The 14,914-nt window shown below is 38.5% G+C and overlaps 1 protein-coding gene across 5 annotated transcripts in view; it reads right to left on the reverse strand.

Moving 5' to 3' along the window:
- Positions 1-573: 573 nt before the first annotated feature.
- The window catches only part of LOC125258705 (NACHT, LRR and PYD domains-containing protein 3-like), a 62,939-nt gene continuing 48,598 nt past the window's right edge, over positions 574-14,914 (reverse strand). Inside the window, exons 11-15 of one of the 5 annotated variants that reach the window (XM_048175690.1) lie at positions 7,123-7,296; positions 6,676-6,849; positions 4,948-5,121; positions 1,804-1,965; positions 574-1,033 (exon numbers count right to left, since the gene is read on the reverse strand). In XM_048175690.1, the coding sequence (XP_048031647.1) occupies positions 958-1,033; positions 1,804-1,965; positions 4,948-5,121; positions 6,676-6,849; positions 7,123-7,296 (760 nt within the window). In that variant the 3' untranslated portion in view covers positions 574-957. The remainder of the gene's footprint in view (positions 1,034-1,803; positions 1,966-4,947; positions 5,122-6,675; positions 6,850-7,122; positions 7,297-14,914) is intronic. The other 4 variants (XM_048175691.1, XM_048175693.1, XM_048175692.1 and 1 more) reach the window with 4 other exon arrangements.

Here is a 14,914-nt window from a genome sequence, read left to right on the forward strand (position 1 = left end):
AGGCCTCATTATTTATGCAGGTCATTAGAGCTCTTTTATGCGATTCTTTTGTCTTCTCAGGTGAGAATCACCCATTATTCATGATTATTCACGCCTCCACGCATACTGTGTTTCTTAACCAAAGATGTTTTAGAAAATTTAAATCTCTCTATTGTTTTATATGAAGGAGCAGGAATGATAATTTTTACATAATTTTGAAGCAAAAACTCTAGTCTACAACCTCCAATACCCAGAAGTCTTGTGAACACAGATTTAATATATATTTTTTGGCTTTATTTCAGTGACTTAAGTTTTTTGTTTTTTCAATAACCACGCATAAACGTTATTCCTTCAAAAATACAAACATGTACATACATGTTCCTTACATATTATTGTAGCCTAGTTTGTGCTGAATACAGTGTAATGACACTTTTTCCATTAATATGTTTATGAACAACTGAAAAAAGCACAAATGTCAGGGCATGTCAAAACTTCTCCAGGCCCCAAATCAGCCTCAGACCCCTGAGGGTTAAGCCTGGTTCACTCATCTATTCCCTGCAATGTGTTGTCTAGTGTCACAACTACAATTCTGAGGGTTTATCCTGTGTTCTCTTGCCCTTGGTTTTGCACCTGCCTGCCCTGTGTGTTTCTGCATTGTTGTATATTTTGGACTGCCTTATTGTGTATTTATGACCCTTTGCCTGTTCTTGAACTTGATTGTGGATTACCCTTAATTAAACTGCATTTGGATCCTCAACCATTCGAATCTCAGAGCAGTCGTGACAGTACTACACTTAATCAAATTTATGATTAGAAACGTTTTAATCATTATGGATGAGTTTAATCATTCAATATCATGTTCCTAACACACATGCTGCTTTTTAAACATTTACACATTAACATCAAATCACACATTTATTTCTCCTCATTGATGCAGTAGAGACTCTTCTGAGAATCATCTGATAGTCACTGATCCTCTCATGACCGTTTCACAGATTTAAACCATGACGAAAACAATCCATCAGGGCTGTTTGTCGATTGATCTTCATCTACACTGTAAGATAGAACAGAAAAGAAAATAATCAGTGGAACAAACTGCAAATTACTATATTTCAATTACTTTTTGAGTAAAAAGAAGTTACATTGAATTCATAAATTAATTACAGACTTTACATGATCTTGCTGAGATATTTCTCAAACAATATGTGTTTTAAATATAACACATATGTTTGTGTGTTTGTGTTGGTGTGACTGCAGAAGGACCTGCGACTCCTATTGAGTCACTGTAAAGGAGAAACACATGCTAATGAGTGTACGGTGTATGGAACAAACCACTGCGAGCAAATACAAATGTTATTTTGAGTTAAACTTCCACTAGTTAAAGCTGTTTGTCCTCTAGTTTAAACATGTTTGTAGGGCTCTTAGTAAATAGCTGAAAGTAAAGTGAGTGTTAGTAGTGTGACATGTTTCTTGTCAAAGTAAAAACGTTACTGGACGCTGGACGCTGTGAGCTGAAGCTGAACACACTGATTTTAGCAGGAGTGCAGCGTTTCCTACAATCTGAATAAGTCTATTCTCAAACTGAAATGACTGACTACTGACACAGTTAATAAAGCAGGTGTTGTTGAATAAAGCTGTTACAGTGTGATTTTGTTTGTGTACAGTTTCCTCCTTTGTGTTAAACATTTTAATCAACTTTACATTTTGTTCTCACACAAACCCTTTGTTGCAGTAAAGATTAATTTCCTTGCATGAATATCTGAAAGGTTTGTTCACATATCAGAGGTATTGAAGATCTTTAATATCACAGTGATGTTTCCTCACCTCAGGTCACAGTTTGAGTCTCGTAGCACATCACGGAGTTGCTGCATTGAGTATCCAATCTTATTGTCTCTCAGATCAAGCTCTTTTAAAAACTGCAGTGCTTTTGATTTAGTCAAATACTGAGTTAAAGAAGAAACATCTGTAATGCCACAGTGCTGTAGACTAGAAAGACACAAACAGAGGAAGAGAGATTATCTTACAAACAAATCATTAACTCCCTCGGGTCGGCGGTCACACCGGCAATACCACCTTGTTTTTTTTCTTACCAGTGTGAAAGAGACTCAAAATACTCTGTCATTGTTGCACATACAATTAAGAGAATATCTTCTTTGAATATATCTGTTGAATATCTTCTTTTATTTGTGTACACTCAGAGTAAAAACAAAATGTTTTGCTTTTTGCAAAATAAAGAAAACTAACATGATGCGTGATCTCTCGTCTCCCTCTGAACAAAGTCCAATCTGATAGTCCTCAGAAAATGAACTGTAACTTAGTGAATACTAATCACAAAAAAATTAGACTTATGTCTAAAGAAACGTTGAAATGCCAGGTTTTAAATTGTGTAAGTCAAATCAAAAACAAATATTCTGTGTTTATATAATCTGTATGAAAAGAGACATGTCAGACGCCTGTGATTCAGCTCATTATCTGCTAATGTGGCCACACCCACGGAGTCAGCGCTATTCACACGCAAATTCTGATGCAATACATGTATACATTGTCTCAATCGTGTATTTATTGTCTTGAAAAGTGTTTATCTGTATGTTAAAGCCATGGTTAGAGACCTCTGGAAGACATGCCGTTAGTTCCTGGAATGTCACATGACCTGTTCTTCTTCTTTAGATTAATTTGTGGACTAAAGGTGCACAGAGCGCCCTCCGGCTGCAAGTATGAATTGAAACCACAGTATCCAGCACTCATAGTGATGACAATAAATATTGAATAAATATTACTCCTCTGTATAGAAAATTGACAAACATATGAGAATCCATCAATATTTCTCCAAATGTGCATGCTTTTAAGATAAAAGGCTATATGAAATGCCATAGAGGTAACATAATTGTTCAGACACTTTGCATCACAGAAATACATTATATTTTAAAGTATATAATAGAATACCATTATTTTAAATTGTAATAAAATTTCACAGTATTGCTGTTTTTTCTGTATGTTTGATATACACCATGATGAGCTTGAGACATGATCACAGAGGGTTTTTTCACAGCCTACCTGTCTGAAAGAGCTCATTAATATGCAGGTCATTAGAGGTTCTTTTGTCTTCTCAGGTGTGAATTACCTCATTATTCATGATGATTCACGCCTCCACGCATACTGTGTTTCTTGACAAAAAGTGTCTTACAAAAACTAAATCAATATATTGTTTTATATGAATGAGTAGGCAGGATAATTTTTACATCATGTTGAAGCAAAAACTCTAGTCTACAACCTCCAATACCCTGGGCCCTCATTTATCAACAGTGTGTAGAAAAGGTTCTATATTTTGTCCAACGAATGAAATTTAGAATGTCCCTAAGTACAAGAAAATCCACATTTATCAAATGTGCGCACGCAGTTCTTACGCACATGAGTAAGCAATCATTGTTGATAAATCCCACATGTGTGTAAGTACCATGCTCGTTCACGTTCAAGGTCATTAGCATTCGGAAACGCCTCCAATGAACCATATATGGTGACAAAACTTCCCTTTAAAAATCACGTGATTGTGTTTTTTCCTTACCGCAATAATGGCAAAGAGAGCTCTTGCCAAGCAGATCAGCATGATCTTGGAAAATGCGCTCTCTGTGGAGTGCATTTTTTGCAAAGTCTTCCAATAACGCGAGATAAAATAAAATAAAGTTTACTTAATTTTACTTTTGCAAGTTTTTGCACACATAGACTATTTAAGTAAATTTCAAATATGGATTTAAGTTACTCAGCTAAGATAAGTAAAATTATAAGCAATTTTAACTTGACCAGTTAAAAGTTGAATAACTCCTATTTAGTTGAAAATTCTTAACATTTTACAAAAAACAATATAACACTGAATGAATCCATGCTATTAATGTGTATGCTTTACTTAGAAACATCTAAGCAAGTAATACAATAGATATTGTGTAAACACCATATCTACATATTAGAAGTAGTGATACGCTTGAACACAAAGACCTCAATACTTGGTACACAACACACAATGACGGTAACATTCAATGGAACATTTTTGAGTGTGATTGTGGCATTTTGAGTAGAAAATGAACTCCAAATGTCACAAAATGGCAAGTTACTAAACCTAACCACAAAAGCAATGATAAAACAGTGTAAAAACAACTGGAAAACAGCGAAAAATTGACCTCATTAATTATTCAAGGCCCAGTGCATGATGGGAACACCAGTATCAGAAAAGTTGAGTAGTTTTACTTAATTTTATAATGTTGATATTTATACTTTAATTTCTACAAGCTTAAATTGAGTACTACTAAATAACTTACATTTGTTTGTTTTTTCTGTAGTATTTACTTCACCTTTTTTTTTTTTTTTTTTTTTTATACAGTGTAGGGTTTGACACCAATTACGCATTGTGTAAAACTAGACAATTGATAAATTGAGTGTCAGAGGTGTGCTTATATTTACACAAATTTCTACGTTTAAGTACAAGTTGGTGAATCCCACACTTTGCGTGAAACTGTTCTTACGCACTCACTACGCACAAATCTGTCCGTACGCACCATTGATAAATGAGGGCCCAGAAGTCTTGTGAACACAGATTTAATATATTTTTTTGGCCTTATTTCAGTGACTTAAGTTTTTTGTTTTTTCAATAACCACGCATAAACGTTATTCCTTCAAAAATACAAACATGTACATACATGTTCCTCACATATTATTGTAGCCTAGTTTGTGCTGAATACAGTGTAATGATACTTTTTCCATTAATATGTTTATGAACAACTGAAAAAAGCACAAATGTCAGGGCATGTCAAAACTTCTCCAGGCCCCAAAAATCCTCAGACCCCAGAGGGTTAAGGTGAAGAATTTTACTCAAATATAATGTGAACTCAGGCTCTTCATGAAATATTGAGTATAAAGTGCTTTAAAATGTTGAAGTGATTTTCAGCATTTTGATTCTTGTATGTGAATGTTACTGACCTCAATCTCTCCAGTTTACAGTGTGAATCCTTCAGTACATCACATAGGTGCTTCACTCCTGTGTCTTCTATTTTATTCCAGCTCAGGTTCAGCTCTCTCAGGTGTGACGGGTTTGATTTCAGAGCTTTAGTCAGGATGAGACACTGTTTCTCTGTAATTCTGTATCCACTCAGACTGAAGACAGAAAGAGAAAATGACTCAAATCCATGTTCAGTTCATGTGTGAGTTAAATGAATCATTAATAAATGCCATACAGTCACTAATACACCAGCAAAATCATGGAAACTTCATGATATGAACAAACCAAGACAGGTGCATTTGAGGACACTAGTTACAATCCAAGTCTGGATCCGTACTCACTCCACAGATTTACCACTGTAGATTAATATATAGGATCAATATAGAAGTTAAAGTCCCCCTGTAGTCAATACTTTTATCCCTTAAAACTCATCTTTGATGTTTTTTCCTGTGGAAAAAAATGCTTAATGCTTTAAAATAGCTTGAATGTAACTCTACACCCTTGCCTCATTTAATATACACTGATCTATGAATGTGATAATTAGCCCCGCCTCACTCGCATGAGCTCAGACGAGATCTACTCAGTCAAATTACGGAGGTAAACGCTGCACAATGGTATCGCTTTTTACAACATCGGACACAACGTAATTAATATGATTAGCGTTTTTCTTGACTACATTATCAAACAGCTGATAATGTGTTTCGAATGTTATACAAAACATGTTCACATTTGCAAGTCAGACAGCTGCCTTCTAACAATCAGTATCCTTAGAAATGCTTTGAACTCAGAACATCAGTGGAGAAAGGCATTTAGTTCATCATAACATCATAATATGCATCATACACACGCCATATTGCTAAATCTACCCGATTTTTCATATCAACAGAAAAATATACTAGGATAACATTATTTCGTCAGTTAGTGATATGCTAAAACACGCCTGCACATTTACGAGATTAGGTTACAAGGTAGTTTGTGACGTCATGAACACCAGCAATTTCAAACCGCGGGTTTGAGACTGTCTTTGGTTTACTGCAGTTTTAAAGAGAAAATACTCAGCAATGGTGCTGACTTATGAATTTGCAAATGGTTTGTCTTAAAGCATGTTAAAAACACCACATAGACATATAAACAACTTTAAAAACTTGATTGTCACCACAATGGGACTTAAACATTTAATTGGAATTTCACATTTTCAACGTAAGAAAATTTTGTACATGAATCACAATTTATTTTAAGTCATTTAAAGTGTAGTTTACAACCTCTAAATACACATTTTGCTCAATAAATTAAGATTTAGTGAAAAGTAGCATTAGTGCAGTATAACTGTAACTCTGTCAGAATAATCTACTGTCATTTGTTACACTGTTTAGTCTGTTCACACTTATGTATTGTTTCAAAGCAAAAAAAATGTCAGATTTCAGCATATGAACCTGATCCTCTTGTTTGTAAACATTTTCAGGGTCTGAATCAAGCTTGAACTGATATGGCAAAATTGACGCCATTGTTAATATTTACACCCAAGCAGATGAAACTCGCGGTTATGGTAAGGGGTGTGTCATTTCCAGAACACGCTCTAAGCAGTTCACCAATCACAACACATTGGGCCAGCTGACCAATCAGAGCACATTTTGTATTTTGGAAGGAGGGGCTTCATAAAAATGAACTTTAATCACACTGTAACTGCTGTACAGTATAATGATACTAACTCTAGTTTCTCCAGCTTGAATTGTGGGTTCATCAGTAGATCACTGAGGTTTTTCACTCCTGAGTCTCCTAGCTCATTCCAGCTCAGGTTCAGCTCTCTCAGGTGTGATGGGTTTGATTTCAGAGCCAAAGTTAGAGCAGAACAACCTTCATCTGTCATACAACAGTAGCTTAACCTACATTGGCAGAGAGAGAGAGCACAAAATATGAGAAAAGAAAATAACTTATTCTGTAAAGTCACATCATCTTCATAAGTAAATAAAACAGACAGAGGAAGTGAGATCATCATCATCTTTATTTCACCAAATCACACAATATTAAGGTGAATAATTTTACACAAATATAATGTAAACTCAGACTCTTCATGAGATATTGAGTATAAAGTGTTTTAGTTTAAACTGCTGAAGTGATTTTCAGCATTTTGATTCTTGTATGTGAATGTGACTGACCTCAATCTCTCCAGTTTACAGTGTGAATCCTTCAGTACGTCACATAAATGCTTCACTCCTGTGTTTTTTATTTTATTCCAGCTCAGGTTCAGCTCTCTCAGGTGTGATGGGTTTGATTTCAGAGCTGAAGTCAGAATGAGACACTGTTTCTCTGTAATACTGCATCTACTCAGACTGAAGAGAGAAAGAAAAGAAAATGCATGTAATATTTCTTTACAAAGTGACATCGCCAACTACTTTTCTGGCATGTGTAATGTAGCGTTTTTAGTCATTTTCGCAGATCCATGTGAACAGGGATAGTTTTGATAACTTTGTCATCTGTACATAGTAATTTTTAGTACATTGTTGCCGTGTAAACGTACCCTAAGGGCAGAGGTCGCGTTAACCGAAAATTTTCCGTCATTGACGGAATCTTTTTTGCAGTGACGGAAAAATCTGAGGGCCGCCCGTCATTTTGACATATTACACTGAGGCTGATGTAACTTGTAACTGTAATTCCCACCCCTGTCCAGTAGGTGGTGAGTGCGCTCCAGTGTGGCAGCAGAGCGCGAGTTCAGTCTCCAGAATAAAATGAAAACGTTTGATGCATTTGATTGCACACAGGCGAGCACCCAATTTAAGTCCATTTTATAATAATAGTTATAATACTTATGCTTACATAATTAAGTTTCTAATCCAGTTCGTTTTGTTTTAAATGGTTTTTGTTATTTTTCTTGCTGACTATCAAGTTTATGGTCAATGAATGGCTTTTCTATGTTATGTCACATTTTTTCTAACACTGAACTGATTACGTGAAACGGATTTCGGTAAGCTAGCCTACTGTACCTTTCAACATATTTTCTGATGTTCATTCATGTTTATTTTGTTCTGTAAAGTAGTAAAGAGGAAGGGATGATCGTGTTTGATCATGTTCCATGACAACCGTTCAAGATGAAAACTGAAAAGTGGCGTATAGTCATAATAACTTTCTTTTCATAATATAAATAAGTGCATAGCTAGGAATATTTGCTTATCCTGTAAGCTTGTGAATAAAAATGAAAATGTGGACGAAAAAAGAAACTATTAAACGTCTTATCATTAAAATAAAAATTAAAATGACGGGTAATAATTGATTATGATGAAATTTTTACTATTCTGTCCGTCAAATTGACGGACAGTGCGAAAGTCTAATGCGACCTCTGCCTAAGGGAAATGGGAACAAGTGACAGGTGAGGTAAATCAGCTCATGATCTGTGCACACCCGCGCTGATTGCCCAGGTCAAGAGCAGCAGAAAATGACGAACACAGACAACAGGTGAAAGCCAATGATGCACCCTGAACCATGACAATGCTTAGGCGACAAGAACAGTAACAGGTTAAAGTCCCCATGAACAGGAAGCTGCAAACAACTTTTCTCCAGTGTTGTGACGTATGTCCAAGTGAAACGGAATATTGAATAGAGGGCAGGGTTTCAGAGTCCTGCACGTGGACAGGTAACTGACGGATGACCCGCCAAATTTTATGTAATGGGTGGAATCATATTTACGTGTCGGGTGCAGTGCGTGCGAGGGTTGGACTCTCGGTAGGCACGGGCAGAGTGCGGGTCCAATAGCCAAGACTATTCCAACTCAATTCGGTGCATTTGACAGCTGCTTTCAAACAGTCCCGTGCTTATTTTTTTTCACGTTCTGTCTGAAGACAGCTAAAGGCTTCTAATTACAGTAGGATTTGCAGTGTTGAGCATTGTAGCCAATCGCACTACATCTGATTGACAGCTATAATGATTATATTGAAGGGAGCACGCTTTGCTCGCTTTAAGTATTTAATATAGGTTATTCACAATGTGAATAAAAGTTTTAGAATATTTTTCATGCTGCTACAAAGAGGACCAGCGGCCAGGTAAATTGCTGAGTTTTAGAAGAGACAACCACGTTTAAATGCCGAGTGAATCTGACAAAATATTTACTAGCTTTAAGCATACAGACAGACCTACTAAAACATTCTTTGTTCTGCTATTTTACTTGAGTTGTTTAATTTATGTTTAATGTTTAATTAAATGCAGCGACATAGTATGAAGCCCCTAAAGGGACATGGTGGTGGAAAAAAATTGGGATGGGAGGAATTTTTTTTTTTTTTCAAATCCTTTGCATTCCCTCGCAAAGATATTATCGTTACCCTGCAAAACCTGTTGTGAGCTCGGACAAACACTTCCTGTTTAATGTCCCGCTGGCTGGCAGTAAGTGTTTCAGTTAGCTCTGTACGTTAATAATTCACAGAAATAATGCACAGCTCATAGAGTTTGAACTTGTTGGTCTCAAATATAAAGAAATGCGGACAGTGCTTAACTCAAGGAGTCCAGTAAAGTTGGCAATATCACAGATTTGAACTTCCAGGATCAATAACTCTAAACGCTAAACATTGTTAAAACACAAATGCAGCTATTTCCAATCATAGTAACCTAGACAACGTGCTACAACAACGGACAACAGACGTTTTTGGTCTGGCTTTCAGCTGTGACCACGGCTGGATTTTGTACTCTTTTAAGCATGGTCCCAACTTTGTTTATCCGGAACAACCACGATCGGCGTTATCATCAAGGAGGTTGTCTAGATTATTCATCTGCAGAAGAGTAGTAAATCTCTGCAACCTTCATTCATTGGATTATTCCCTGCCGTCGGAGCCTCAACATAATCTTACAGTGCGTTACCATCAATCCGCATATCAGGAAACGGATTTCACTGAAGTGAAGATGGCGTTACTAAATGTAAGATTGATCTCAAACAAGATATTCACATTTAATAAACAAATTTTATCTCATGGGTTGGATTTTTTGTCTATGACTGAGACGTGGCTAAATGCCAGTGAACTTGGTCCACGCACTGAAGTTGTCCTTTTTTAATACAACACGGTCAGTTGGTCATGGTGGGGGCTTAGCTACTATTTATAGAAATTAGGGCTGGTCTGAATACCATTTTTTGAGCTTCGAATAAAGGCAGTGTAACAAGTAGAAATATGGTGTGGCCACTTTAAGAGCTGCGTGCTCACAGTTGAACTGTCAATCTGCATTATGTGCGGCTCACCTGATCCCCATCTGCACCTCATCACCATGGACCATAAAGCCAGCACTCACCTTCAGCCTGTTGTCCGATCTTGTTCATATAAAGGACTCTTCTAGTCAATCTCCTCATCCTCTAGAAATACCTACCTGTTTCCACTCCAGCATATTTCCCAGTCTCCGTGTCTCCAGCATCCGTGTGTGTGAGTGCGTTTACCTGCCGTCATCTCCAGACATCTGCTCCGCCTCCATCATCCACACCTGCAAGTACAAGGACAGTATCAGTTTGGTTTCATCATACATCTCTGTTATATTCACCATCTACCTACCACCTCTGTTGTTCATCCTCTGCTGTGTTCTCAATAAAGTACCATCAACTCACTCTCTGTGTCTCTCACCATCTGTCTGTAACAGAAGATCGGACCAACACAGATGAGTCACAGCATGAGTTCCTCAGACCCCTTCCAGGAATTAGTGGACCAACTTCGCCACCAATCCACCTCCCGCCGCACCAGCTATCACTTCCATAAACACCGCCGTCACTCCTTCTCCTCCGGCATACGCCAGACCCATGGCCAAACCCTTCTCTGGCTTGGTGGAGGATTGCAATGGCTTCCTACTACAATGTTCGCTGGTCCTGGAGTGATCTGGTCACAAGACGGACCAGTAACCCAGTCATTGACAAATTTCGTCACCCACTTCAAGGAGGTTTTCACAGACCTGCAAATGATTGCAAATGAAATCAGCCGGTGAGCAGTTATATCATCTAAAGCAAGGATCCATGTCTGTTAATGACTATGCTTTTAAGTTTAGAACCCTCACGGCTGCCAGCAGATGGAATGAGCAATCCTTAATCACCACTTTCCATCAAGGATTGGAACCCAGGGTATGGCTGCATCTCACTGCATACGAGGATACCATTGGACTTGAACGCTTCATCCAGCTCTCCATCAGAGTCGCCACTCGTATGCAGTCGTGTCTCAATGAGCACCAGGACCAGTCACAATACTCACCATTCCTCCGTCCGCCAGAGTCCATCAGACCTCCAGAACCAGGCCACGAACCCATGCAACTAGAGAATAATCGTCTGACTCAAGCTGAGTGGCAGAGGCGGCTGTCCCGGGGCTTGTGTCTATATTGTGGTGCTGCTGGGCATGTCATATCTTCATGAACCATTCATCCTCCTCGACACATGGTGAGTGCTATCCTCCCTTTCTTGAAGAAAATGAAGCCACTCACTAATGTTGTAAATCTTACTGCCATCAGTGTCTCAATTCCAGTCAATGCCCTCCTCGACTCCGGGTCAGCCGGTAACTTCATCTCTGGTGCCCTCTGCCACCAGCTCAAGCTCAAGACCACTGCCGTCCATCTGCCAGATCCACTCCATAACTGGTAAACCGCTCAGCCGCAAGCGAGTCCATCTATGTGCCGGTCCCATCAAACTCCAAGTAGGACTACTGCACGTGAAACAACAACATTTCCTGGTTCTGGAGGATTCCACCGCTGATGTGATTTTAGGGCACCCCTGGTTGGAACAGCACAATCCGATCATCTCCTGGACCACTGGCGAGATCCTGAAGTGGGGCGACACCTGTTTCCCAGACTGCTACCCTCACCACCCTCAGCCTTCTCCTCCGTGTTCAGTGCTGGTACCAATCTGCTCTACCTCCATCGAAAGTCTAGTGGAAAAGCAGTCTGTGGACATACCACCTTGCTACCCCCCCTTCAGTGATGTCTTCTGCCCTCAGAGAGCTTCTAAGCTGCCTCCACACCGGCCATGGGACTGTGCTATTGATCTGCTTCTGTGCCCCATGGAAAAATCTACCTGCTATCCATCCCTGAACATAAGGCCATGGAGGAGTATATCAAGGAAGCTTTACATCAGGGCTACATCAGACCTTCCACTTCCCCTGCTTCTTTGAGTTTCTTCTTTGTGGCAAAAAAGGACGGAGGCTTGCGGCCTTGCATTGATTATCGAACTCTGAATTGCATCACAGTCAAGTTCCGTTATCCTCTTCCCCTCATCCCCCTCTTCCCCTCATTCCCCTCATCATCTGTATTTAAAAAATGTATTTAGATACCACTTATAGTGTACTACAAGTAGTAGCTAAATATATTTTTTAAATACAGTGATAGTATACTAAAAACACATTTTAGTTCATATTTCATGGTGTCTCAAAATAGCACAGTTGAGTACACTTAGATGTTCTTAACCCTCTGGAGTCTGAGGCTGATTTGGGGCCTGGAGAAGTTTTGACATGCCCTGACATTTGTGCTTTTTTCAGTTGTTCATAAGCATATTAATGGAAAAAGTGTCATTACACTGTATTCAGCACAAACTAGGCTACCATAATATGTGAGAAACATGTATGTACATGTTTGTGTTTTTGAAGGAATAATGTTTATGTGTGGTTATTGAAAAAACAAAAAAACTTAAGTCACTGAAATAAGGCCAAAAATATAATATTATATATGTGTTCACAAGACTTCTGGGTATTAGAGATTGTAGACTAGAGTTGTTGCTTCAAAATTATGTAAAAAATTATCCTACCTACTCGTTTATATAAATAATAGTTATAATCATAGTATGCGTGGAGGCGTGAATCATCATGAATAATGAGGTAATTCACACCTGAGAAGACAAAAGAACCTCTAATGACCTGCATATTAATGAGCTCTTTCAGACAGGTAGGCTGTAAAAAAAACCCTCTGTGATCATGTCTCAAGCTCATCATGGTGTATATCAAACATACAGAAAAAACAGCAATACTGTGAAATATTTTTACAATTTAAAATAATGGTATTCTCTTATATGCTTTAAAATATAATGTATTTCTGTGATGCAAAGTGTCTGAACAATTATGTTACCTCTATGGCATTTCATATAGTCTTTTAGCTTAAAAGTATGCACATTTGGAGAAATATTGATGGATTCTCATATGTTTATGTCAATTTTCTATACAGAGGAGTAATATTTATTCAATATTTATTGTCATTACTATGAGCGCTGGATACTGTGTTTTCAATTCATACTTGCAGCCAGAGGGCGCTCTGTGCACCTTTAGTCCACAAATGCCTCCTAAAGAAGAATAGGCCATGTGACAATCCAGGAACTAACCGAACTAACAAGAGGCTTCCAGAGATCGCTAACTATGGCTATGCAAAACACTTTTCAAGACAGTAAATACACGATTGAGACGATGTATGCATGTATTGCCTCAGAATTTGCGTCTGAATAGCTCTGGCTCCGTGGGCGTGGCCGCATTAGTGGATAATGAGCTGAATCACAGACTTCTGACATGGCTCTTTTTTCATACAGATTACATAAACAGAGAATATTTGTTTTCGATTTGACTTACACAATTTAAAACCTGACATTTCAACGTTTCTTTAGACATAAGTCTCCTTTTTGTGTCATTAGTATTCACTAAGTTACAGTTCATTTTCTGAGGACTATCAGATTGGACTTCGTTCAGAGGGAGACGAGAGATCACGCATCATGTTAGTTTTCTTTATTTTGCAAAAAGAACAACATTTTGTTTTTACTCTGAGTGTACACAAATAAAATAAGATATTCCACAGATTAAAATGGTGTATAAGTCTTAATTGTATGTGCAACAATGACAGAGTATTTTGAGTCTCTTTCACACTGGTAAGAAAAAAACCGAGGTGGTATCGCCAGCGATACCTCAGACTCCAGAGTGTTAAGATGATCTTAAGAAGTACTAAAGGAGAATTTTTAGTATGTTAAGTACAAAATTAGTGCACAAAAATAGAGAACTTTAACTATATTATAGAAATTTACTTTTTTTCACCTGGGAAGAGTCAAAACCCCTGTCAAGCTTGCTGGGCGCTGTTTTTCACACGTTTTTCATCCTGGTCCAAAGAATGTGAAGGCTGATGCTCTGTCCCGTCTCTATCCCTTGGAGGAGACTAGCAAGGAACCTGAACCCAGACGTTCGTGCCCATCCAATGCCTCTACCAACACTCCGCCGTGCTGCCCACCTGGTTTGCAATACATCGTCAGAACCCAGCGCACTCGTCACACACATCTCTAGGCACTGGCCACCCAGGGGACAATGAAACCCTCTCGCTGCTTAAAGCTGCTGTCCGTAACTTTTTTGTGTTCAAAATTTACAAAAATTATATAATGAGAACATGAATCCATTTTCCAAACCATGTTTTTGTCTTACCCTGAATCATTATGGTACACTTATAATAAGTGTTTATATTTCAGACTGGACAGGTAGGACCCACCGCAGAGTATCACAGTAACTGTGTGACTCGCCATAGACATACACGGAGAAAAATAGCTCCGGCTACAATATTCTTCCGCAAGACACATGCAGTTCTGTTTATTAAACGCTAGATGGACAAAAATCGCGGACTGCAGCTTTAAAGAACGCTTCTGGTGGCCCAACATGCCCAGGGATGTGAGAAGGTATGTCCAGGAATGTCAGGAATGCGGCATTTCCAAGAGCCCTCGTCACCTTCCATCTGGCAAGCTCCCTCCTCTGCCAGTTCCCAACAGACCCTGGTCACACCTAGGGGTGGACTTTATCACCAACCTACCTGCCTCTGACAAGAATACTTGCATTCTGATGGTAATCGACAGATTCTCCAAATCCTGCAGATTGAGTCCCCTCAAGCGATTTCCTACTGCCATGGAGACCGCCGAACTCATGTTTAACCACATCTTCAGATATTATGGCATTCCTGGAGATATTGGGCCCTATTTTAACGATCTAAACGCAAAGT

This window comes from Megalobrama amblycephala, linkage group LG23, assembly GCF_018812025.1.
Source record: "Megalobrama amblycephala isolate DHTTF-2021 linkage group LG23, ASM1881202v1, whole genome shotgun sequence".
NCBI lineage: Eukaryota > Metazoa > Chordata > Actinopteri > Cypriniformes > Xenocyprididae > Megalobrama > Megalobrama amblycephala.